The sequence below is a fragment of the Seriola aureovittata genome, chromosome 9 (genome assembly GCF_021018895.1).
Source record: "Seriola aureovittata isolate HTS-2021-v1 ecotype China chromosome 9, ASM2101889v1, whole genome shotgun sequence".
Lineage (NCBI taxonomy): Eukaryota > Metazoa > Chordata > Actinopteri > Carangiformes > Carangidae > Seriola > Seriola aureovittata.
Window position 1 is genome coordinate 17643277 of NC_079372.1, and position 26311 is coordinate 17669587.

The 26311-nt window shown below is 40.1% G+C and overlaps 1 protein-coding gene across 2 annotated transcripts; it reads right to left on the bottom strand.

Moving 5' to 3' along the window:
• Positions 1-661: 661 nt before the first annotated feature.
• On the bottom strand, positions 662-20214 carry LOC130174548 (carbohydrate sulfotransferase 11-like). Of its 2 annotated transcripts, none has more exons than XM_056384462.1 (4): positions 19712-20214; positions 6516-6592; positions 4068-4229; positions 662-3827 (listed from the first exon to the last, which is right to left on the bottom strand). In XM_056384462.1, the coding sequence occupies exons 1-4, from the start codon at positions 19803-19805 to the stop codon at positions 3144-3146; spliced, it is 1017 nt and encodes a 338-aa protein (XP_056240437.1). In that variant the 5' UTR covers positions 19806-20214; the 3' UTR covers positions 662-3143. The 2 variants fall into 2 exon arrangements, with proteins under 2 accessions (XP_056240437.1, XP_056240436.1); XM_056384461.1 differs by having other exon boundaries at positions 4068-4232.
• Positions 20215-26311: the final 6097 nt, after the last annotated feature.

The following is a 26311-nucleotide window of genomic DNA, read 5'->3' on the forward strand; positions in this document are numbered from 1 at the left end:
AAGAGGTGATAATATGTTTCTGAGCAGAGCTACAGCATCGGTGATAAAAGGAATTAAGTTTGATGCAGAACTCGCAGCATTTCTTCTAGACTGGTAAGTAAACAGCTGTTAATGCTAAGGTTAGCTGTGTAGCATTAGCAAAACTTACAAATAGCTCCTTTTTAAATACTCCTGGCTTGTTCATTCAGCACTGCAGGCAACCATAAATATTGCACTGAGGATAGTAAAAGGTCATCTTTGTCCAGTATAACTCAGTGGAAATCTTCCTCTACCATCAGCAGAGGAAAAAAAAACCTTTGAGAGAATATCTTTATAACTAATATCATGAGTTTAACATATGTGTTTGTAAAGGGAAACAATATAAGACGACACACACAGTGTGTTGCTGTTAACAAACTGTATTTGTTGAAACTTCAACGTAACCAGACAGTCAATCATCACATTCACAGCTTCGTGGCACAAGTAAACTGGTACTTGAGATCCTCTCAGATTGTGCTGGGTTCACAGTGACTCACCATGTCACCAATCTGACTAAAGGAACATCTCTACAGAAAATGTCTGTCTAGCTGTGCTCATACACAGCAGCGTCTGGGTATTTGAGATGGAAATACAGCATGTGTAGTCTCTGTGAAAGAACAAGCTACTTGTTATTTGTATTCTGTATTTTTCAGGATAAAAAAAAAAAAAGGAAATTAAAAGGTAAAACATATATTTTGTGCAGCATGTCATTGAGCCAGTAGGAAGAAAAAAAACATTAAGGGTGTGATCGGTTTTTGGCAAGTTGCAGCTTCTTGCAAATTATGGCTTAAATCACACACTGCTACAAAGGAGAGCATTAAAAATGAAAACCCTGTAATCCATGGCAATCATGCAATCATAGCCAACAGAAAAATAAAAAAAAGTGGCATAAACTCGATGGCACAAAATTTAAGGCTAGAATAAAAACAGGAAGTCACTTATAAAAACACAAAACTTTTAACACATTACCCACACTCAGATACACACAGATATTGCACCTTTCAAAGCAAGAAAAACATAATGTTTCTAGAATTGGCCTGCGCTGACCTGTCTAACAAAAAATGAAATATTTTATTTAAAAAATCTGGAAGATAAAGAGTCTAAGCTGTTTCCTGCCACTTTGGTGCCAACTTGTCTTGACATGCACTAGGATAATTTTTTTTTGAGCAAAACTGCAACTAATATCCGTCCTGTGGGACGTGTCTACTTAAATGGAGAAGTTGACTTTTTTTTTGTTTGAGGTGAAATTCTTGTTTTTCTCAGGAATGACCCGATAAACAAAGACATGACAGGTCCAATTCATCCAGGCTAGATTTGTTGTAGTAATTAGAGACAGTGTAGTTAAAATTAACTACACAAAGTTTTTTAAACATTGGTTTTACAAACTGCCTGGCAGATTTGACTGTATAAGTTTATATGATGTAAACCTATTGGATGATTTTACTTCTAGTTTCAAGAACACTGACGAGCTCATGAACAGTTAAAAAAAAGAGTCTGTGATATCACTTTTTTTTTTCTTTTTTTTTTATTCTACTCCTAGTCAAACCTTGGCACCTACATTACCCACAATGCAACTCAACCACTGATACTTTGATCTGAGATTCAGGTATGTTATACTGGTAGCGGCTAATGTGGCATTGAGCGACAAAAGGCTTTATATAACTTTTCTCACAACACCTGCTAACAGACTTTGATGTGTAAAAACTGGAATTTCTCTTTAAAAATTTCAAACTCTATGAAGCCATTTGTTAAAACTGACATTTCTGCAGCTCATTTATTAAACAGTTTCCTACATTAACCTCTGTACTTTTAGCTTAAATTCACTGACACTGCTGAACAAGGCCGTTCAGTGCAGTGGAGATGACTGGAGGTGGATTAACCCCTCGTGTGCCTGCTGTCACCCTAACAAGGGGAGCTCTGAGCGGCAGTAGTGCTGGTGCTGCACCCAGCCCCGACCACAGCTATGTGGTTGTTTGTTCAGCCTACCTGCCCAGAGCTAAATACAGACAGCGATAGAGAAGCGATGGCAATAAGCTTTTACTGAAACTGAGGAGTGACTGCAGGTTTCCCTGGAAATAATTCTCGCATACAAATTTAAAGACGGAGTCAACGAGTGCAGAGACGAGCAAGATAAGACCTGGATGTAGTTTTTCAGATCGGGTCTGATCAGAAAAGTTACAAAAAAAAAAAAAAGAAAACTGTGATATGATAAGCACAGAGTTGCTCAGAAGAGATTTCTATTTGGCATCAGTATATGTGCAAAAGCCAAAACAGCAAGTAACTTTCCATGCAAGTTAAAGTTGAAACCCTTATTCTTTCATATAAAATTAATCTTAACAACATCATGAGCCCAAATCCGCACACTTCCATAATAAATACTTTATGCTCTGACATACATAAATAAAGGCCTTCCAGAGATACTGTGCTGTAGGTGCTTTGAAATAATCCGCTGCGCTCAGTTTCACAGTCAGCATGTTCACCTGTTTACCCACGCCAGAGGAGAACCTGCTCCTCAAGTGCGACTTTAAGTTATGGCTCAGAAAAAACCAAAGCCATGGGAAAACTGTTATTGTAGTGGGCACGGCAGGAAGGCTGGTAAGGCACGTTACACCAACTCGACGACCACATGTAAGGAGTCAAAGAAAGGTTTGCTCAATTTGACAAATTTCTAGGCGAGAAATGGCAAAAATAAATACTGATTTCTAAGTGAACCTAAAGCAAACAATTTGTCTATTCTGCTTAACATTAAAACATTCAAAGGTTCCTCCCGATTAAAACTTTTCACACTTGGCAGAAAATCTACAAATGTGACATATTTTTGGTAGATTACAGCACAAACTGTCAGTCTTTTCCTTCTCTGGAAGAAATTTGGTTCCACTTAGAAAGTTCCATTCACATGAAACCAGAAAATCAAATCATTCTCTACAGCCTTCAGTTTCTGCTTGAGAGTAGTAGTGACAAGTCTGTGCCTGTGATGGAACACCCGACGCAGGGGTGAAAATCGTCTGTGGCAACCGAAAAGTGCAAAATAGTCATTGCTGAAAAAATATGAATGGGATGTGAAAGGAAAGATATCAAAACCGATCCAGTCACGGCACTGACGCCAGTCGTTGTCTCTCCGCCTCTCATCGAGTCCTGAGATACTCTGGTGTGGAGTAGTTGAAGAGTAGGAAGTCCATTCGATACAGGTTGAACAGTTTCTTCTGGTAGAAAGGACTGATGTGCTTAAAGAAGCCTGCTGCCATGTTGCCATCAGTTCTGGTGCTTTTACCAGACGTCGGAAATTTAAGCGTCCCCTCCACTCCGGCCAAACTGAGCACAGCCTGAGCGTCCGGCTCCAGAGTCTCGTACTTCCCCACCACATCGTAGTGGATCAGACAGGGGTGGCAGAGGGTGTGCACCCGCTCCCAGTGCTCATTCAAAGGTTCCTCCCGCTGGGTCCGAGGATCCACAAGATACTGGACAAACTCTTGGAAAGAAACGTTATTCCCTTTCTCCAGCGCTTCAGGCTCCGGGTTGAGCCGGTGCCGGCGGATGATCTTGGTTCCGTAGCGCTTGTGGAAAGCCGTGTTGTAGCGGCGTGTGAACTTGTTCCTGTAGGCCGATACCAGGCGCTCGAAGGGGTCCCGCACAAAGATGAACTTGAGGTAGCTGCGAAGGCGCTGGTTTATCTCGGGGACGGAGAACTCGGAGAGTGTGCGGAGGTTACCGGCTACATGCGCCTCGTTGGCAGGGATGGCAAGGGGGTCGGTGTAACGGCCGTCACTGGTGAGGACCATGAGGACACGCTTCCAGTTGGTGCAGGCTACCTGGAAGTCATAAAAGGGAGGAAGATTTTCTTAAAAGCGAAAATACACATTTGTGCATAGAAATACTTAGAGGGCCAAATCAGTGGTCAAAGTACAATAACAAATAACTGTATTTATCTTTTTAAAGCCACTCACATCTCTCTCTCCTACCCCCTTCAACCCTCCCTGCAAGACGAACTCTGAAGAGTCTGAAAACCTCTAGAATTTCAGCTGCACTAACTTAAAGTAATGGTTACCAACCTTGGGTACATAGCAGTAAATAAGGCTGTGTTTATCATCCACAATGAGGTGTTTGAGATCCTCAGGCGAAAGCACCCGGCGCTTCCTCGTGTGGCTCAGACACGCCTGCTCCAACAGCTCCCTGCGGCCTTGGAGGGACCTCTGAGCTGCCAACAGATCCAGCTGCTTGTGATGAGGACGATGTAGTACGGATGACAGAGGGAGCAAACAGGCCATTGAGGGAGGAAGAAGCACAAACAGAAACACCTCTTAAAAACTGCTGCAGTGCCACTTTTCTGTCCAGAGGAAGACTCAGAGTTTTACACAATTTTAATATTTTGAGACAAGTGGATTTCATCAATATCTTGAAGCAGTTTACAAAAACTGCATACTGTAATATTTTATAAAGTTTATGGCTGACTCAAAGGCAGTACACTTAGTATGGTCCTTATTAAAAGAGCTATTTGTCAGTTTTCTCTGCCGCCACACATGGTTTCTTGCTGGGAGGAGGTGGAGGTTATTGTCACTTGTCAAGAGCTTCAGTCATCGTTGCATTTACAACACAGGAAGTCATGATACGTCCTTTTAGCAGCACTTCAGTAGAGGACGAAAAAAAAAGTTGTGTAGTGAGTAATAAATATATTTAAATAAAAGTGAACTAAATACAGACGGGCAGCGGGTGAGAACAAAAAACTGTTCTCACTGCATCTAAATCATTTAATATTATCATCATCGTAGATTCACATTCAGCCAAATAATGGGATGCCTACAGCGATGTAGGATAGCTGCTAGCTAGCTAACATCAAGATGGATGGCATAAAGGCAAAAATAGCCAGTGGTAAATATCAAAATGTGGTCAATACATCGTCGCAGGCCAAGTCGAACATATGGGAAAAATTTGGTGTGATCAGAAACTGTGAGAATAACGCTGTCATTGACTTCGCTGCTTGTAAAAAGTGCCATAAGGTATTAGCTTTTGATAGCTGTAAGCTAGGCACACTGTTACTGAGGAAACACACTGACAGTTGCAGGAGTACAGGTGATGCGACATTCTTCTAAAACTCTCAAACCGCCAACAGGATGACAAGAAGTTCCATGACCCAGTTAGTGGTCAAATTTGCATGTTGGGACATTAGATCGTTTGAAACTGTGTGTGGTGATGGTGTCAGTGAAAGTGTACAGGACTTGATTGTCATCAGTGCCCGAGGGGGAACGGAGGAAACCGTTGACTGATAGCAACAGGGAAGTTACTTTGGACAGGTGGACAGATGATCGGTTATCTTTCTGTCACTTTGCATCATATCAGCAACAAGCGGGAGCTGACTGAGCGAGCGCACGTCTGAAAGGGACAGCGCATAAAGCAAACAGACCAGTCATCATGTAAGCACTAGGTAAATACAAAGTGATGTATGTGACTGACAGAGGTCTAAACATAGTTGCAGCCCTCTGCACTGTAGCCCATGTTTAATCACGGGTCGGGTCGTGGGATTTATATTAATAGGTTGGGGCAGGTCCAGATTTGACTTGGAGATTATTGCGGTAACGGGTCCACAGCTAGAGACAGCTCTTGGCGAGTGAAGGAATGAAGTTTGATACTGAAATCGCAAAGTTTCTTCGAGACTGGTAAGTAAACAGCTGTTAATGCTAACGTTGGCTATATATTAAAAGCTAAAACTTACATATAATTAAAGTTAGAAAAACAAACCAGTGGTATCACTGCTGACTTGACTTGTTTATAGTGCAGGGCAGCTTGTTACCGTATGTGTTTGAAATGCAATCACTTCACTGCACTGTATGCCACATGACAGGCTGCAATGTGACCTCAGTGGCTTTGAATCAATTCTACAAATCATATCTAATCAGCCACACACTGTATGTGACAATAAGCATCATCAGATGATCAGTGTTGAGGTTACTGTGTCCTACAGCGGAGACATGCACTGAGATGCCAAAACTGTCATACAATTATTTCCAGAGAAATCTGGGAATAGTAACTTTTTCCCCTTTCAATGTCAATAACTGTTCCACAGGAAAAGTAATATATTTGAGTTTAACATCTGTAAAGACTTCCTGGCAAAGACTTTAACACTACACAGTGTATATAAACATGATATAGTGTGCGAATAAGTGAGCTTTAGAGCTGCTGGTAGGCTAAGCTGCTGGCTGTAGCTTCACACTGAGAAGCTACAGATATGAGAGGGAGTATCTACCTCTTGGTCAGAATGCAAATAAGCCTATTTTCCAAAATTTTAAGCTTTATCTTTAAGTAAATATGGTTTTGAAGTGGACAAACTCATTCAGTGCAGCAGCAGATGTCTGCATTAGGTAGCCAAACATCAAAAATGAAAATCATTCTGGTACACAAAAGACCCATTGAGTGAAAATAAGAATGTTTTTCAGGGGTTGTGTGGTGTTGTGTTATCAGTAATTATTCAATCATTACAAAGTTGTGTGCATTTGCGCTCTCACCTGGTCTCCATTGTAGAGGGTCTGCAGCGGACTTCTCCTGATTTTCCCTGGTCTGCTGCCAGTCTTCACACCATATTCTACAGTGAGACAGGGGGAGATTAAAATCCACATTACTCTGGATGAGCTGTGAAGCAAACAAAGACCGTTTTAACAGACGACGTGTGTTTCTGTGATAACTTTATGAACTCCTGCTCCAGTTCATTTGACAGGATTTATGTGAAAGGACTAACACCACAGTAAATCTGTTACATGTTGTGGGTTTTTATGTCAACAAGGGAACACGTCTGGTGAATTTTCACTGCGAGGTCTTTGTTGGCTTTGTCACCACTGATTTAAGTTGGATCACATTATTGTTAGTTTACATAAGCCTTTATGTAGGTCACAAATGAGAAAAACCTTTTTACAATGTATTATATATTCACACAGAGGTTTGAATTACACTGTAAAGACCTCCAAATAGAATTTTAAGGAAGGTCAGGCAGAGCCAACTTTCCAACCCTCCTCTGGTTTGCTTTTGTCATGACGTGATTCCTTCTTATAAAAAAATCCTCCAACTTTCCATTTATAGATTTCATAGGTACTAGGTTTGGGCAGTGACTACCGAAATGGCATATGATGATGTCTACATTGCAATGGACGATGACAGGGAGGAGTTGAGGTTAAATGTGCAAAGCGAAACATGGTGAAAAAGGGTGAATAACAGACAGGAGAGTTCGCTCTGTAGGTAGATTTCAATCCTCAGTTTTGCGACACAAATATATAATAAAGACTTTATTTTTATTTAATTTACTAAGGCAGGCGCAAATCAGGTGGATTTAAAAATAAGTTTCATATTTGCGTCTAAATTAAAACATACTCAAATAAGTGGTTTTTTAGCTTATATTTCAAGCACAATGACCTATAGTAACTAAAATAAACAAGTCCATAGTTTTTGAGCTCTCTGACTGACACTCAAAATATGCATTTACATGTATCAGTTCTATGGCTGATCCCCGGGGAAATCTCCACAAATAAGTGAGAAATAAGAAATATGTTATAAACACATTTTTCTACATTGCGGCAGAGACACTGGAACATGTGGCTGGGTGCTCCATGCTATCAGTGTGGACCAGGCAGCGGGACGATGGCATTGTCCACTGGTCCAACCCTAATAAGAACAGTGTGTTCCTTCCAAACTCTCTCAGTAACCCTTACATATGTTACACTTCTCCTCCTTTTAGTCTCTCTTTGATCTCACTGCAACTATTTTCTTAATCAGTTTTTATTTTTTATTTGGACTCTTGATTTGAGGAAATGGATCTATCCATAGCAAATTAACTGTAGAACTCAGTACAAAACAAAACAGATTTGGAGACAACCCGCTGCCAATTTCCTAACATAACAGTACCAACAACTATAACTACGCCTCACTGATAAGCTGTGGGTTTGAACAAAGCTTGCTTGTATGTGTAATGATGTACCTGCTGGAGGCTCTGCCAGTTTGAAGAAGTTACAATATCTAGATGGAGATTTTGTCATCATCATCTCTCCTCCCTCCTCCACCTCCTCCAGTCTTTTTTTATAAACACATCTGTCTTCTCCTTCCACCCCATTTCCACCCATTCCCATCCCCCTCCCCTCCGGGCCTGATGACAGTCAGTGTTGGTGTCTGCAGCTAATGGTACTACGGAAGAGCAGTGAATTGTTTTGCACATGTGGCTAAACAATGCGTAGCAGGGCTCGACAAGCACAGGCGTTTCACTAAAAGTAAATGTGTGAAAACTGTAAATGAGCACGTATGGGTATCACAAAATTCAGCCCGAGCAGCCTCTATTTTTTTTTTTTTTTTCTCTTTTCAACAAAAAGTTGATAACACAACATCAATGTTGTCTGTTGAAAAAGAAAATCATGTGATCCACTCAGTGCAAAGGGTCCCCAAGTCTGCTGTGGACCGTTGGTTGAGCTCAAGCTGCTGGACCAGTAATATGTTTTGTGTCTAAACAGACTGAACAGACTTTTATGGCATTAAGAACTGAGAAGAACTACTTTATTCCTGAGGTGTTCATACCATTCATGTTGTTTTATACAGTTTAAAATCAGTTTAAACTGAGTTTTCTATACATAATCAATCAGTTTCAAGTTAGGTAAATCTTACATTTGAACTTCTTATTTCACCCTTTTCAAGCTCATGGCCACACACTGTCTCAGTTGCGTACGCTGCAGTATCCGAGAAGAAGCTTCTCTACGAACAGCCGCCCTCCTATCATCTACCAACAGCCTGCATGTGAGCCATTTCTGGAGCATCAATAAATTGTAGCATCCGATGGCGCTAAGGTAACAGGAAATTGGACATCTGTAAATCGTAGCTACAGAAAATAACCTGGGTTACACTCTCCCCCTCTAAACTGCATGAGTCTCTACATGCACATTGGTCACATGCCGCACCACCCACCACCACAAGTAAATTCTACACCTGTGGGAAACACTGTAAGAAATAAGAAGTAATTAAAAACCTAGTGTACATTTTGTATTCAAATGAATTGAATCATTTTGCTTCTAAATGTCTCCTTGTGTACCTTTTTTTTTTCCTTGAAGAAAAACAAATTTTTTGATAAATTTTCATTCCACACCTTTAAGTTCTTTATGTGCTCCTAAAGTGTCAGGCCCTGCCTAGGATCGCTTTGCATCTTACACCAAGCTGAGGTGAGAAAGCGGTGCAGCAAGATGGGGAACATGCTTTGTGTAGGGATTTGCATGAGGGAAACGACTTGAAAGAAAGCCTCCATACCATCATATGGAAAGCATATGTGAAGCGTTATTCTATGGAATCCTGATGGAGACAGAGGCTGTTTGTCTCCTACTGTTTCTCTTCCTGCTGAGGTGGCATCAAGTACATGAAATGAAAGTTTCACTTTTGAAATGGCACAGAAATATAATAAATCTCTGTGTCAGTTTGACACTTTAGTATCATGCTCTAAATCATAACGGCTTCTTGCTATTTTGAAGAAGAAACCAAAAAGAAAGGAGAACAATTACAGAGCTGGTGAGTCAGCAAATGCAATAAAACATGTAGTGAAAGAAGATCTGAGATAGACAGTGAGTCTGAGAGTGCCGTGATACAGCCTCTATCTGTCCCTCCTCTGCGTGAGCTCACATGAATCACCAAAAATCCTAAACTTCCTCTGGGTGAATCTGTGCCACATCATCTCAACACACAGAGATAGGCATCTAAGTCCTGCTGGACCCTGCTGAAAAGCTCTACTTGATACGTACAAAATCCACACCTTCAGCCATGTGTGGATACAGAGCACACATACAGTTACATCTCACCTCTATGTGCTATTTTATGAATATGATAAAGTATACATTCATAAAAATGGTGATGAAAGAGTTTGTTACAATCCAGACAATTGCTGTTTGGATGAAATGATGAAGAGGTCACAGAAGCTGCACACTGACATCCCAGACATCTGAAACATAAAAGCTCATCATACACAGAAATCAGACTGTCGAAGTCCCAGGTACCACTGAATATAATGAATGAGGTGTCTAATCTCTTAGTCAACAGCACTGCCGTTCACATCCTAAGCAGCAAAGCCTTAAGCAAACTCAGGACGCTTCCTCAGGAAGCTGGAAAGTAGGTCAGGAGACACTTTTGGAGGCTATACTCATATTAACGGTTTATTGTGTTTTCAAGTATAAACACGACATGACAGAGAGGAAACATTTCGTCCATTCTGATATGAGGGGAAGACAGGAACAGTCACATACAGAGCTAAAGTCCTAAAACCTGGAAGTGCTGTAACTCGTTTAAAAAGGTCTGAAAAGATTGAGTGGTTTCAGACAATACACCATTTAATAAGTCACATTCTGTTTGTATCTGCCCTGTAAAGGTAAGGTATAGGTAACATGCCAACAATTAGCTAATGGCTAAAAACTGAACAACACTGGTTTTGTCACAAAAATCACAACGTGACTCCACTGCAAAGACTTGAAGCTTTTGTACCCAGGCTCCTGCCCATTAACTGAAGGTACTCTGTTAGATTTCTAACTGAAGTTTTCATCATGCTCATGCTGACAATTTGGGAACATTGTTTTACTTTCGAAAAGGCTGTGAGATGGCGATGATGGTCCATCAGGTTGGTAATCCACCATGTTGGTCCAGACTGAAATATGTCAACTTTTAGATGGACTGCCATTACATTTTGTACAAACACGAAGGATTCATGATCCCCAGAGCCTGAAACCTACTGACGTTTATGATCCCTGACTTTTCCTATACCACCACCAGAGGGTCCAAGATAACACTTATCCAGTGAAATGCCACGAGATGTATTCGGTTAACTGGCACCAAATAGTGTTAATTACCAACTGTTAGCATGCTGCCTAGTTACACTATAGTAAATATTAAAAATCCCCAATGTGCCTAGATGCTCGGCTGGTATCATAATCAGAATCATCTGCACACGAGACCATTTGTTATCTGTGTGAGTATACATGGGTGTGAATGTGTAAGCTTGTTGAGGGGAAGATGGCGTCCTTGTTCTGAACAGATAGTATTTCTTTCTGACATGCTACTTGATTTGTAGATCTGTCACTCTAAAACTTCAAGAGAAAAAGATCAGTAGAATGAGTTAGCTGGAGTTTATAGTAAAGTTTATAGAGTCTATGTCCACTGGTCCTGTAAGACATCAACCAGCCTAGAGTTTCTCTTCCATTAGCAGTGCTTTCTTCTGTTGTGGATAAAAGGTTTAACTCAGGAATGATTTTCTGATCGTTATAATGCACCAAAGCTTTTACCTGCACCCACTCTGTCAGTGTTTTTCTCTGTCAAAATGAAAAGCACATGACTACTCCTCTTCTGATAATCACAAACCACATCTTTTTCTGTGTCGTGTGTTCTATCACATTCACCAGAAAACCACAACTTCCTCTCAGACACAGGAAGTGACACAACACTGACAGTTAAAGAAGAGCAGAAGAGGCCCAGGTCTTACTACACACACAAACAGGCCCATTTTGAACCTGGATCTCACTGGTTTAACAGTCTGCAAAGCACGTCAAGCTGTGCTGATGTTATATTCCAAGACAAACAAAGTTCCATTAAGTCTATATACTGGTCTGGATCTTTATAAACAGACAGCACTATCTTGTGACGTATCAGCTCACAGAAAGACAGGGACCACGTTTGTTAAGAAGTTAACTAAAATGCCTTCACTGTGTGGGCCCAGTACATCCTAACTTTTTAACTGTTGATGTTTTTTTTCTTTTCTTATCAAGACAAATCTGTGCCGTGAAATGATCTTCTCTTTTTTGAAAAACCTCTTCCCCTCTGTGACCATGATAATCAGCAGAGAGGATCCTGAGGCATCAATATTGTAAATATTTACACAAAGAAGTAAAACTGTACTTAATTGCACATAAAAGGAAGCCCTATCTTTATAAAGGGCCACGTGATGGAAGTTTCCATGAGCTGAAACAAAAACCGCAATGTAATTTGCTTTGATTGAGGTGGGTACAAGTCTGTTTCATAAAACAACTTAAAGTGACTGAAAGAGAAATTAAGATGTCACAAATGAAAACAATGGAAAGCAGGAAGGGATGATGGGGATACAGGAAGTAAAAGGCCGCCAGACTTTTTGTGTTAAGAGTACTGAGTATAGTTTGATTTAAAAGTGTCATAACATCCACATGAGAGCTGCAGATGGTGGTAATTAAGCCAAAAGGATGGGGTGACTTTACGATCAGTGATATCCTTTGTAATGGGGCAGGCACTTCCTTTTTACCCATTACCCGCTCTTACCCGTGTCTTCCTTATGTTCCCTTGCACAATTCTTTAAAATGGAAAAATGCAACAGAAATACACCTGTAACTGGAGTAATTACTACATCAACCAGCTAATTTCTCACTTCAAACTAAAATTACCGCCTCATGGTTCAATCAAGTTGCATGAAATTTGGTCACAATCTCCCTTTCCTGAGTTATAGCGTTGAGTAACGGTCGGAAGTGTTTTTGCAGAACAGTATGATGTCACAGTGAAGTTAACCTTTGACCTTTGAGTACCAAATTCTTATCAGTTCACCTCTGAGTCCAAGTGAATGTTTTTTGTACGCTCCATTTTTCTTAGAAACTGTGTATTTATTATTTTAACTATTTTATAGCCGTTTTTTCTTATCTGCTTCCTCTTTCCTAACCGTGTGTTCTGCAATCTTAAAAAACTATTTCCCTGATTCCTTTAAGATTAAAATTTATAGTAGCAGAGTCAGAAGCTGAAGACTGATTGTGTGAGCTACAAACATAAAATCCATTTAAACAATTCAATTATACAGAAATAAATTACCATCTTCAATCTAAATCCATATATATTCTGCAAGGTAACATGTTTACAGCTCTTATCAGCTCGTTGGGTCAGATAGGTTCATCAGTATTTGACAGCACCTACTGGTACTATGTCTTTTCTTTTGCCTTGCTACTCATTCCCAGTTGTCATGCTGCTGATAATGTTCGTGCTTGCACTCTGCATGCTTTATTGTATGGTGATGCTTGAGGGGAGGTAACCTTCTGTTTTCAACCAGTTACCAATATACACTACATCACCAGTGTATTTTGTGTTGGACACTAGCCCTGTTTGGGAGTGTCTCATCAACCTTTTGGCCACATGGAGTTATTGCCAACCTATCACCACACCGCAGAGGTCTTGATACCACAGCTCTTTCCATTACCATCTAACTATCCGACTTTTTCCTGCAGACTTAGATTCTATTTGTTTGATTTACAAGACAAAGATGATATTAACAAATAGACTTTTAGACATGGACCCCACAGAATGAGGCAGGATAAATAGCCAGCTGGCGTAGCATGTGGTGTACAGCGTGATCTAGAGAGCTGCCGGCATTGTGGGGACCTTGAAGGCATCGCAACATTTTTTGTTTGTTTCACAACAGCTGCATTGATGTCAATGTCAGATGATAAATGGCAGCGTGCATGAAATAGAACTGATGTGTTCAATTATAGGATTATACTGCGTATGAATAGGCATGTATTGGGATGAGCAAGTGTGTTTGTGGGTAAATACATGTGTTCAACGACAGATTACGGTATGTGTTTGTGTGCCTACAATAGGTAAAAAATGAACACTGTGAATTGTGGACAGACTGTGTGTGTGTGTGTGTGTGTGTGTGTGTGAGAAAGACACATCAGAGCAGGCCTTGATGTTGCCTCTGTTTAGAGTCGTGAGGTGGAATCCATCACTGTCACAGGAGCCAGCTGAGAGAGGAGAGTGAAGAGCATCTGTGATGTCTGGCAAAACAATCTTCAAAAACCTGTCAGTCATCTGTGGAAGCTTATTTTCTTAACTCAACTCAGATTTGATCATTATGTGTGACAACAGCTGTGACGGAGCGCTCGAGACTTAAAAGAGTGGCACAGTGTAAAGCAGAACCACTGCTATAAAGTGTGCCTGCGGGCAGTTTGGCTTGTTGATTAGACAATTCGCTTTTGTCTCCCATAATTGGGGGAGAGAGAGAGGAGAGAGCGAGAGAGAGAGAGTTTTCCCACCCTCTAGCATGTGAAGTTGTGTACAGCTACCCAGCAAGTGAAGTGGAAAAGTCAGAGAGGGTGAATGTAGAACAAACAGCACCATGAACACAGACAATGTTCATGGTTCAGAAATAATTATTTTTGCCAAGGGCAATACCCAGACACATTCAAGTCCTGCTTGTGCTCAAGGGCCACAGTTCAGTTTGAATTCCATGCCATGATAAAAAACAAACCATTTCATATTGGGGATGTCACAAGAATCCCAACCTCAGCATCAAGTCGATGCCAAAATTCAGAGAGCCAGGGTACAAGGGTGCCATAGATGTGGGAGGTACTGGAGATGTAATGGTTTCTTGACTGACAGTGAACTAGTCTGATGTCAAACACAAAGGAAAGAAAGAGGAGGAGGAAGACAGACACAGTAAACAACAACAGTACTCGTACCCATCCCTGCTCTATGTGTTGTTCCAGGGGAGGGTTGTTGGCGTCATTACTCGATTAGCGTTTCACTGTTTTTGGCTGCAATAGTTCAACTCGGTCGGCGTTACGGGCCCCATGGCGGCCGTGACGGCTCATCATCGTGTGATGTTATTTTGTTTTTTCCAAGTAATTTAAGTTTAAAATAAATGTTTTGTCAAAATAAATAATAAATTAACTTTGAATTTATGATTTAGGGTGTTGATTGAGAGTTAGCTCTGAAGCAATACATTACAGAACACAATAAATATCTGTTGTTCAATTATGAATTTGACATTGCACTTGGTTTCCATTGTTGGTTATTTATTTACATAAATGTGAAAGTATTAGACAGTAATGTTCTCCGACAAGCAAACAGTAGGCTTGGTCGGGGAGGTCCATGTCTGACTGGAAACAAAATTGGTTCCGCTTGTGTTTCCAGTCGGACACGGACCTCCCGTATTTCTTTTATGGTAAAATATATATAATTTACAAGTAATCAAGTACTCGTTCATAAGGTAATGAGTACTCAAATATTGAAATTACTGAAAATACCCATCCCTAATATGGGGTGGCAGAGGCAAGAGCAGCAACAGGTCGGCCACATGGAAAAAACACACACCAAGAGTCGTGTATGGAGATATAATTATACAGCTAAGTGATATCATAAAATCTTATTTTAACAATTTCAAGTATATCTAATTATTCAGTCTGCGGGTTGATTAAATCAGCCAAAAGATCGACATATTCATTTCTTAATTTGTACTATCTCTCCTGTTTTTATCATGTTATAATGTTCCGTTTTTAGAAAAGCTGTTTCAAAGTTCAAATCCCTGGTTTTGGCGCTGAGGGTGACGATAGAAAATGGTTTCCTGTGTCAAACGGCAAGGCTTACAACCTGCCAAATTAGCACCATTACAACATGAGAGTAGATCTCAACTTTATCTTGGAAATCCTGACAGGTTTACTCCATCTTTGACAAGTACACACACTGTGCACCACCCTTCCACAGAGCAGAGTTACTTGGCACAGTAACGCGTCCATACACTCAAACAACGCACACAATGATCCTGCGCCACAGCACTGCTGAGTCAACGCAACCACATAAAAGTAAATGAGAGGAAAAAGAAAGTGGGTGTGCATCTCTATTTTTGTCCAAATTACGATGTATCTAATAAGAGAGGCTGACTGGGAATAGCACATGTCAAGGAAATTTCCTCAGTAGGTCAAAAGCATTTTTACACTGGCTTGAGGGGCAAGAGTTTGTATTTTATCTTTGGTAAATAAAACAAAATCAGGTCAAGATTATATCCCTAGTTTAATAGAATATTTTATTCCAGAATGGAAAGTCTCAAAAGTCCAATGCTTCTACACTCTACATGGCAGTGCATGAGGATGGCAAGGATCAGTGCAGATGCTGCTTTTTATTAGGGGTTTGATATTTCTCACTAGCACCTACTTTGAATTTTGGTAACTTGAAAAACTGATTTGAGAGGAGAGAATCTCACTAACTTAAAAAACTAAATAAATCAACAGTTAACTGATAATAAATCTGATGTGATTTTACAACTGAGTTTATAATAACACACTGCTGAAGACTCGTATTTTTTCCTGAGTGCCAAACCCAGGGTGTTGGCACAGGAAGTCAGACAATGGAAGCACAACAATAATACTGTATGCATTGTGCTGTGTGTCCGGTATTAAACCGCAGGCATAATTTGGGAGATGTGGATTGGAAAAATGAGATCTACAATGTCTCTGCTCATCTAACGAGTACAGGACGATATCTATTCAGCAGTAGGACGTGTTTATCCCCTTTTGGTGATGGAGACCTTGGCTCAGTGTTCCATGCAGGTTTTAAAATACAAATCAGAAGAGGGAAGAGGAACAGATGAACAATGGGAAAGTAGTCCTGCAATGTAGTTGACTTGTAGAAGAAAAAAAAAAAAGAAGCTTTTATCATACATGACTAAAGTTAATCATCACCTGCGATGAGAGGAACCGATCTGCAGTGTAGGCACAAACAAGCACAATAAAAACAGCAAAAAGTAAATCAAAATCAATCAACGAGAAAACTAGGACATAGTCCACACATGGTAGAAAAATCTAGAATCTGTCTTATCCTGACTGATACAGTTGTTGGTGTATAAAATAAATAAAAGTGGAGACAGAACAGCCCTGAGGACAGCCCAAACTGAGGACTAGCAGCTCTACCAGCTGTTCACTTCAGTGTATAATCATTTTGTAATTCATAAGACTGGGACAGTTACCGCAGTACCACAGTAATACAACACCGGCCAGTGTTAAGCCCATTACCATCAGCGCTGTTTTCTTCTCTTTAATCTCAACCTGGCTCCCACCTCTCCACCAACAATCAGGAACGTTACTGGAAGAAAGCTCACATTTCTCACTCTCTATATTCTGACGGTTGGGTGAACGTCAGACCTCCGACACCTCGAGAATGAAAAGCACTCGCACATACATGCTAAATCCCACCGGCTGATCGCGGCGGTGCAGTTATCCCAACTGTATGAAAATCTGGCACATGAACACACTATATAAATACACTTAAAAACCACCAAGGGGCTCAAACCTAAAGGAAATGTATTCTTGACTCTCTCACTCAGTCTGACTAACCATGCAGTTTGGCGTGTGACATCATGTCATGGTCAAGATATTTCCAACAGGCCTACGTAAAAGTGTGTCAGTGGAAACCGTCTGACTTGACATGAGTGTATCAGGTGTTGGTGTCAGGTCTCAACTTCAAGGCCTCTTTCAAAAGTCCTTTTTAACTTTTAACTGATGTATATGCAGAGAGTCCTTATACTGGATATAACTTATTAACGAGATTTTGACAGAAACTGATCTGGATCTCAAATATGAATGTGTCGATTGAAATGTCTTTGAAAATGCAATAAACAATATAACAAAATAAATTGGATTTTTGTCACTTAGGCATACATTTCCCTCATGATTTAAAGTTATAAAATATACAGCACATCGTGTAAAACATGGCTGGTTCTTTCTATCTTGTTTCACTTCACTCTGCTCCCGTCAGATCGAAACAAGAGCAGAAGTGAGAAATGAAAAGGGATGGAAAAGGCTGTGAAAATACAGAACTAAACGAGAGACTTTGCGTTGGTTCTCAAACCAAGCCTGATTAGATACACAGTAATTACGGACACCTTGTGCTTTGTTGACATCCTGTGAATTAGCCCTCTCCAATGTGGCTTGCATGGCTACTGGTGGGGTAGTACAGCAGACAAGCCTAAACAGGTCAGGCACCTAGTTCGTGAAGGGGGGATCAATGCGTGTGCTAAAGTGTGTTACTTGTAGGTTTGACAACACGTTTTTTTCTGTCACTGACAGCTCTGCATGTATTTAGTGTTCGATGGTCTTAAAGGTGATTTATTGCTGTGGATTTGTACTGTTGCATCATGGGGTGTCTACTGGAGACATGAGAAAATGGTGGGTGTAATGATGCCTTCTTTTTTACACATTCTGAATCACTATCTGCTGTGTCAGTACACGCTGTGACGCGTGTTTATTGATACCAATGCCATTGCTGATTTTGCTTATTGGTCCGATTCTTTATCGATTCCCATAACAATTCCTAAACAATTTTCTGTGAGGAAAAAGGTCTATACAGGTTTTCAGTCTCAACGTAACTGTTTTATCTCTAAGTCTGAACACAGTGTATGAGCTAGCTCTCTGTAGCCTCAGAGCTAGCTGTAGAAACACGTTGTCATCTTATAAAATATATTTGTACAGCATTTGTTTTCATTAGTCAGAAAGAAAACCTGTTAAGCCTGCATGTGTGGCACTAATGTGCTAATAATATAGAATTTGCTCCTAGTAACGGACTTGTGGCTTGGTTAGGAAGCAGTGGCACTCATGTGTACAGTGCCAAACACGTGGTATTCCTGGAATTTGTTGCATAGAAAGAAATTTTAGCATATTTCTTACCATCTCACAGACAATAAAACTCTGGCACTGTCATCATCTTTCTTCATGACATAGCTCTTTCTTGTCGCAGGTTTCCAGCAATATAGACGGATTAGCTTGATGTCAATGTTTTGCAACGCATGGATGTCAAAAAAACATGCTAGCATTGATATTGATAAGCTCTAAGGCATACAATGCTGATTTTTTTTGACAATTTTGAATCGGTTCTTAACAGTAACGGTTTCACCATTGTTGCAAAACGTCATCCTGAGCATACTGTGCAGACTTCATCTGAAAACTTCTCCATTTCAACAAAAAACAGTATTGACCGATAAAGTTCCTCTTGGCAAACTATGACCAAAAACTGAACACTGGCTTCTCCTCTCTGCACCATTCTCCTCCTTCTCTCTTCTTTACCAACCACATCCAAAATTTTATCAAATGCTCTTCCTCCTTCTTTAGACCTATGAACCACTTTTCTTCAGCATGTATGGTCAGAGCAAATCAATCACCTCTTTCTCTTTGACTGAGCTCTGACTTCTCTACTCTGCCGTCCCCTGGGGGCCAATCTGTCTTTCAATGTTCAGAATGGGCTCAACCCAGGAAACAAAGGGAGAGGAGAGGTAAGACGAGGAGAGGAGAGGAGGGTTACAGCAGAGGAATGCAGGAGGTCTCGGGGAGGGGGTTTTCAAAACATTCCACTGTTCACAGTGAGCTTATTCATACATACGTTCACATTTCTTTATGTCTGTCCACATGCCCTCTGTTATATGCACACACACACACACACACACACACACACACACACACACACACACATACTCACACACAAAAGTGTGCCAGTGTTGCCGTGTCAAAATTATTGTTTACCAAAGATGCACAACCCTTGCAAGAACACGGCCCAATTTAAAAGCCTAAATGCTGCATTAAATGTGAATGCAAGGCTACTAGACTATATGACCTACTAGATATTACTTCCATATTGTATGCTAGCCCTTTAATATTCATATAAAGCAATATATTTTTATACATATTTTCACAACAGTTATCAGCACATGATAAAAGGTGTCTATCACTTACAACTATAAATAAGATAATCTGGATGTGAAATTGGATCCTATAGTTTTACTTTCTTTGTGGTCACTGCACTATATTCCAAAGCAGTGTTGCTGTGGTATTTAAACATGAAGTCATAATTTTAATAAAATTACAGCACGGTTAATATAGTTCTTTTCCTCAAAAGGCTGTGTGTGCATGTGAGTAAGTGTGGCTCTCACCTGGCTTGGTGATGCTCTGAAAGTAAAGCACAAGAACGAAGAGCGAGCCGAGGCACGTCGCCAGGAACAGGCGTCCTCCTCTGGGCATCTTCATCCTGAAGCCCGGCTCGGCTGGCGGAGCCCCCGACCCCTCGTCGCTGCCTCGACACGGTTCATACGAGACCACCCGGCAGAGGATGCGAGACTCTCCGAAGAATTAGGAGCCTATTAATCAATTGCGGGGAAACGAAAAATAACGACAGCCCATCCAGTAATAACGTTAGCCGGACTATTGAACGAAACAGTTTACGTTAGCCGTTAATTCTAACGTGACTGGGTCATAAATCCAGAAACGCTCGATGTGGTCTTTGTCGCGTTTTTAAATTAACGTTAACTTAATGATGACAGATTAGGTAATGTTACCATAGATAAAACATTAAATAATATTATACAGACATGACAAGCCTCAATTCAAATTTTAAAAAGTTATGAATAGACTGTTTTGTTTCGTTTTAGCTCAGGTTGTTACCCACACCAGTGGTGTCTACAGTTTGTCGGAGCAACACAAACTTCTTCTCCGCCAAATATGGACGGGGCACCGTGCCATGACGTCACACCCACCCCCCCTCTCGCGCCCTCTGCCCGTTTCAGAGGCTGTTGTGCTGCCTTCAGGTAATGTCGAACATATTGAAGTTAGTCTGAGAAAGTCGAGTTTTCCTCATGAACTCTGCTCTGCTGTCAGGTGTTTTGTATAGAATGAATAGTACAAACAACACGTCATCTTTTTGTGTTTGAAAAAAACATTTGGCCATTTTGGCCTAATGGTGAAAAAAAATCCATTATGGTCTGCAGCTAAGCAGTGCTATAGGTCTGAGAAGAACTCTGATGAGGAACACGTGAAGGCAGCATTAAAGTCGTTCACAGAGATTTCAGCAGACTGAGGTACAGCGTGTACTGTCTCGTGCGGCTATGACAGCTAGGGCTGTTGACGTAAAATTAAATAAATGAGAAAAAAAAACATTCAAAAAAACTGGAACCACGTGAATCTTCCACACTAATACACATTTAATGAAAGCGTCATTAACACTATGGATACCAACTTACCTGCTGTGAAATATGTCTGCAGTCCATGTTTTATTGTCAGTCACATTTGAAATTACCAATTGCATTTGCAAGGGAGAGCAGTGTGTTTCTGCTGTGTCACTGAAGCTTAAAATGGCTGCGGTACTGACTGACTCTTGCTTTGAGCACCCTTTTAATATGACATAATAGGCCTTCTCACAACAAATATTACATTATAGTGCATGTACAGATGCTTAACTATTAGTGTAAATGTGGAACTGTGTTTTCTTGTATTGTATTCTTTGACTGTTTTCTTTATGCATTTCTTAAACTTCACCACATTCACGTGTTCAAATTCCACTCTGCTAGACTTTCTAGATGTCAAATATGAGTTCTATAAATTGCTTTTTTCATGCCAGAATCAAAATCCCCTTCTGAACAAGAGCACATTCCTGTGCACACCAAGTCTGAGAGATGTCAAGCAATGCTTTAAATCACGTCATAACCAGAGGGAAACGTTTGACAAATTTGGAGGTGTTGCTAATGGAGGATGATGACAAATATAGAGAATGACTGTGCAGTCATGACCCCAAAGAACTCAATGTGTGGATTCAAATGTCAGAGTGATCAATACTAGAAATGATCTAGCTGTTGCTTCTGTTTAAAGATTCCAAACAGTGTCTAATGCCAGTACAACATTTACTCCCAGCATTATCTGTCAATTTTATTTACTGTATAGCACAATTCTGAGACAGACTCAGCTTGCCTCATTAAAGAATAACAGAGCCATAAAAATGCAGCAATGCACACATAGGATATAATGCATTCTATGTATAGATGGTATGAGTGTGTCTGATTCACACAAATTCTGCACAGGGAAAACATCTTCACCTACTTTTAAATGCATTTGTCCACAATTGCACCAATTGAAGGTGCTATTGATCAAAATAGGTTATATTGTTGACTGCTGTCACACTCATAAACATTTGAATGCTGGTTGTCAAACTTATTAAATGCAAAAGTTTCCAACCAACTATCAATAAAAAAGATATGAAGTATAAAAAGATATTTGGTACTGTTGTATAAGGATGAAAGGAGAGACAGCGAAATGATAGGAAATTTCAAAATGCTATCAGCCTGAGGCCACTCAAGAAGTTGATTTTCATCAAAAGTTTCCCTATAGAGAGGAGTCATTTTCAGTGAATGAGTTGTACTTTAGTACTGTAATGCCAGTATTATGGATTTTTCCTGCAAATTACAGTACATACTGCTTCCTCCTGAGGCGAGATTTAATCTGATCAAAGTCTAGAGACGTGGCAGAAACTGAGCCACTGAGGAAGTGCCAGGTCAGCGTGTGAGCAACATTCATGCTGCCGTATCTGAGAATACCATAATTATCCACATGCCCATCATTAGACCTACAACATGCAATGCCTCCTGGGTTTCTTGGAAACACTTAACAGAGATCCCAGACTTGAGAATGAGAGAGGCTCGGTTAAGGATGACTTGGCAAATTATGTGGTTGTTTGGGGCAGTGTTAGCTTACCACACAACTCTCATCAGTGGATGGTTTTCTGGCCACCCACAGGTCTTGATCTACTCCCTACTCCCTAAGAGTTTTTCATCACCACAGGTGATCACTGACTTTCCATGTATTCATGGATTGTTTTTCTTTTGGTTTTGAAACATTTTAGTGAGTTAATTTCATATATAGTTTGTGCTACACAGTAGAAACCACTGTAGGCTTGCACTTTCAGTTGTGAATGATTCAGTTTTTAGCTTAGCTTAATATGCTAACAAGAGTACTACAAAAGTGACCAAAGAGGAAAAATGCTGAGTGAAATTAAAGTTTAATAGACCTTTTTCACAGCAGACATTTTGACTTGTCAAACACATGTGTAACCAATAACATTACTACATGTTGTTGGATTCAGTTGTCAATGTGGTTAGTTCCACCTGTGCCAAGTCAAAGCATCTGCTGCGAAAAAGATGTATGAATGTGAAACTTTTGGGAACAATAAGTAACTATCAAGCTAGAAGTAAGAAGCTATCAAGTTTCAGGTTAGCATTAATTATTCTTAGCCTCTCTGAGACTATTTTGGGAATTGAGATTTTGTCAAGGGAAAGTCCATTGTAATCTCCACTGGTTTTATTTTCTTTGATTCTGTCCTGAGTTGTTTTACACTACACAAAATTCAATCTGCTGTTACTGGAGTGAGGGTTTTTTGTGCCAAACATGAGTTAATAACCAATAAAATATTAGAAAATGTTCCACATAAAAAATCAGTCAGAGTGGAAAAAGGGCCTAATCACTTTATCACATAGTATTTTAAAGAAGACATCAAAGACTGGATATAGTTTGTGATTTTGTCATTCAAGAGCACTGATTGCATGTAAATGAATCCAAGCTGAAAGAAATCACTGTCTTAAAGTGTATTTAATTTATGTCTGAACTTGAGGGAAGTAAACGTTTGCAGTTTTCCATCTAGCATATGTGCTGTAAGACCTGCAGTAGGCGGATAACTACATTAACGTCCTTTGATCTCATATGGTTTTCTGTCAGTGGCGCTGGGATGGGCGGGGTCGACTGGCCTAGTGTGGAGACATCCCATGTAAAACTGAAAGACAATAATAGGGCCTTAAAATGTGCTGCACAACATGAAGGGACATTTTCCTGGACATGAAATTGAGACAGTTTTTAAGTCTTAGAAAAGATTTAATCATAAGCCTGTGAAGGCAGCCTATAATACTCCAACTGCTTGTTTCAGACAGCCATACCCAAATGAAATGCTCCTTTTGTATATTTGTCATCATACTGTACTCTGTCTGCTGACTATACTTTCTGTCTACATGCATGCACTTGCTGTTATTTGATACACACTGCTCCAAAAGCAAGCCCAAATCAGTTTTATGTGATCACATTCCCAGTCTCAAACTGCTTCAAAACCCCCAAAGTATGAAAACAACTGAAAATCATCCTCCCTCAACCTTATGACCTAAGTGAGAACATGAAAAAAACTCCCACAAAAACCCCATGACATGAACAACCTTGCTTGTACTTTCATGTTCACTCTATAATGACCGTGTGCCTTTTTAAATGCATAGAAGCCACTAATCTAGGCAACATCAATACGACCAAAGGATTCTGCCTATCTAAACATGTAACATGCATGTGGACCCTGCTGCACATGTGATCGTTGTGTTCAAACCCAAGCAGAACCTTTTTTTGTATGTTATGTGCTTAAATCTGTCAAGTAAAGGTCATAAGTCTATCAAACACATGTCATATATAGGTCTAATCTTCATTTTTGAATTTAGAGTGTGTGGTTTTAATTGTAGGAACATCATCACTATTGAAATGACAACATTTCCATTTTGTGATGGACTGTGTTTGGGATTGGGATGTTCTCTATCTTATGGGTTCCCATATTATTTTGCTTGAGGTCTATTAACACTTGCAACCTGTCGTCACAGCATTTCTAACAAAGTGATTTTCCCCTCTGAGACCGTTTGATTTTTATATTTTTAGAGGCATGAAGCTAGTTGCACCAGCTTTTTGATGGTTCAAACTTAGCCTGGTTATAAAGTAGCCTAAGTGTTAGTGGAGATTCACGCACCACATCAACCTATTTGTAGATCAGTTGGTACTTATATTTACACCTGCTAACTTCCAGGTGTACCAGCACCTAGCTAACTGAACCAAATGACAAATGTAGCATTAACTTGCTGATATACAACCTACTTAGATTGAAGAGTAAAAGAGGCAATATAGTATATAGAATATCGTCTGACCTTACACTTGAGCAAAATGTTGTTTAATGATGATGCAAACTGGAAAGTTTTTAAATTGTAATTGAATAATTAGTTTAACTCAAGGTACAAAACAAATACAATCAGAGTAAATGACCAAATAATGTTAGCGTTATGCTAACACTGAATGTAAGTACGAAATCCCTGCTCGGTTTTGTCAAATAATAATTCCAATGAGAGGAGTGCCTCGGAGCTGAGCACCCGTGGCACTAATAAAGTGTATTTCAATAACATAAGGAAATCCTCAGGGACGAGAGGAGGGCCTTACTTGTGCAATTCTACTATGACTGCAAAGTGAGAAGTGAAAGAGAAGTATAGAGTTAGGAGGAGGAGCTGGAAGGTGCAGACGATACTGTTCCTTTTTAGCCTGACTCACAGGACAGTATGAGTCAGGACAACTGGTTCACTACAGTTTATAATGCATCTTTTGACAGCAGCCATGAGGGAAATAACACTGTGGACGTGATCAAACCACAGACAGCCAACCACAACTTCTGATCTGCCAGGAATTCAACTGATTGTGTGAGAACCAGATCACTGATCCCTCAGGCAGTAAATCAGACACTGTGACCCCCTCCTCCCCTAAAACTGCACATCAAATGACAACTGATCTGGCAGAAATCTGACCCAATTAGTCAGACAAAACTAATTTGGGGTTAATGTGTAACATGTCTGCCCAGCTCAATCAGATGTATCCCACTTGTTACAATCTGCATAAATACTACTATGCACATTTCTTCATTTATTAATATATAATTAAAATAATATTATTTATAGTATGAATGTTTTTTTGTATTTGTTTTGCAGCTTGTAATGCTCCAGTAACTTCCTGTTCACATAGTTGATTGCTTTTGATTGAGTTCAAAAGACTGACAATGCTACAGGTGTTTCTTAGGAACAAATTTACTTATTGATGAGGTCTTCACTAGGGTTTAATGGTGCCACCTGATATAGTAACTCACTAGTTTAAAACCAGCTAATAGTCACTAAATATAAAGAAAGACTTAAGTTTATGAATACTCAGTATAACCCATCAAGCGTAGCAGAAATGTGTTTTCCTTTGAGACTTCTTACAGTAGATTCATCTTGAAACACTTTGTTGTGGGTCCGACCCCGAGGTTTGGAAACCTATAGCTGCTCTTGCTTACGCGGCTGTGACACTTGATCTCTTTTCGCTCTCTCTGCTCCAGCTGATGGGGCTGGTTAGTCACCCTATAGGAGATTATTGGACTGTGAAAACACTTTTATTGAACCATTACTTACACCATGGAAAGCATGAATCACTGTGTGTATGTGTGTGTACACACACACACACACACACACACACACACACGTGTGAATGTTTGGCCTTGTTTTACTATTTTTGTGGGGTCTGAAAACCGGGAACCCACTATACTTGTGGGGTCCGCCAGCTTTGTGAGGACCAAAATGCATAATGTCAATGATTGGTGCAAACAAATGTAGTAAAACAAGGATGTGTGTGGTTGTGTGCCTACTTGTAAATGCTGCATAGTGGGGACCAAAGAAAAAAAAAAAAATATATACTTTCCAAACAGAGTGCGGACATTTTGGGAAAGTGAGGACATTTTGGCTGGTTTCAGGGTTAGAGTTAAAATTAAGTTTAGGTTAGCGTTATGGTTGGGGTTAGGCATTCAGTTGTGATGCTTAAGGTTAGGGTTAGTGGCTAGGGAACGCATTATTTTAATGAGTGTCCTCACAAAGACAGACGTGTGTTTGTGTGCAGACTCA

What these genes read in the sequence shown, in the direction of transcription:
- LOC130174548 (XM_056384461.1), bottom strand. Translation starts at nt 19,805, where the DNA reads ATGAAGATGCCCAGAGGAGGACGCCTGTTCCTGGCGACGTGCCTCGGC. An exon ending in TCAGAGCATCACCAAGCCAG is followed by an intron (nt 6,593 to 19,711) that starts GTGAGAGCCACA and finishes GTCTCACTGTAG; the next exon opens with AATATGGTGTGAAGACTGGC. An exon ending in TTTACTGCTATGTACCCAAG is followed by an intron (nt 3,828 to 4,067) that starts GTTGGTAACCAT and finishes TATGACTTCCAG; the next exon opens with GTAGCCTGCACCAACTGGAA.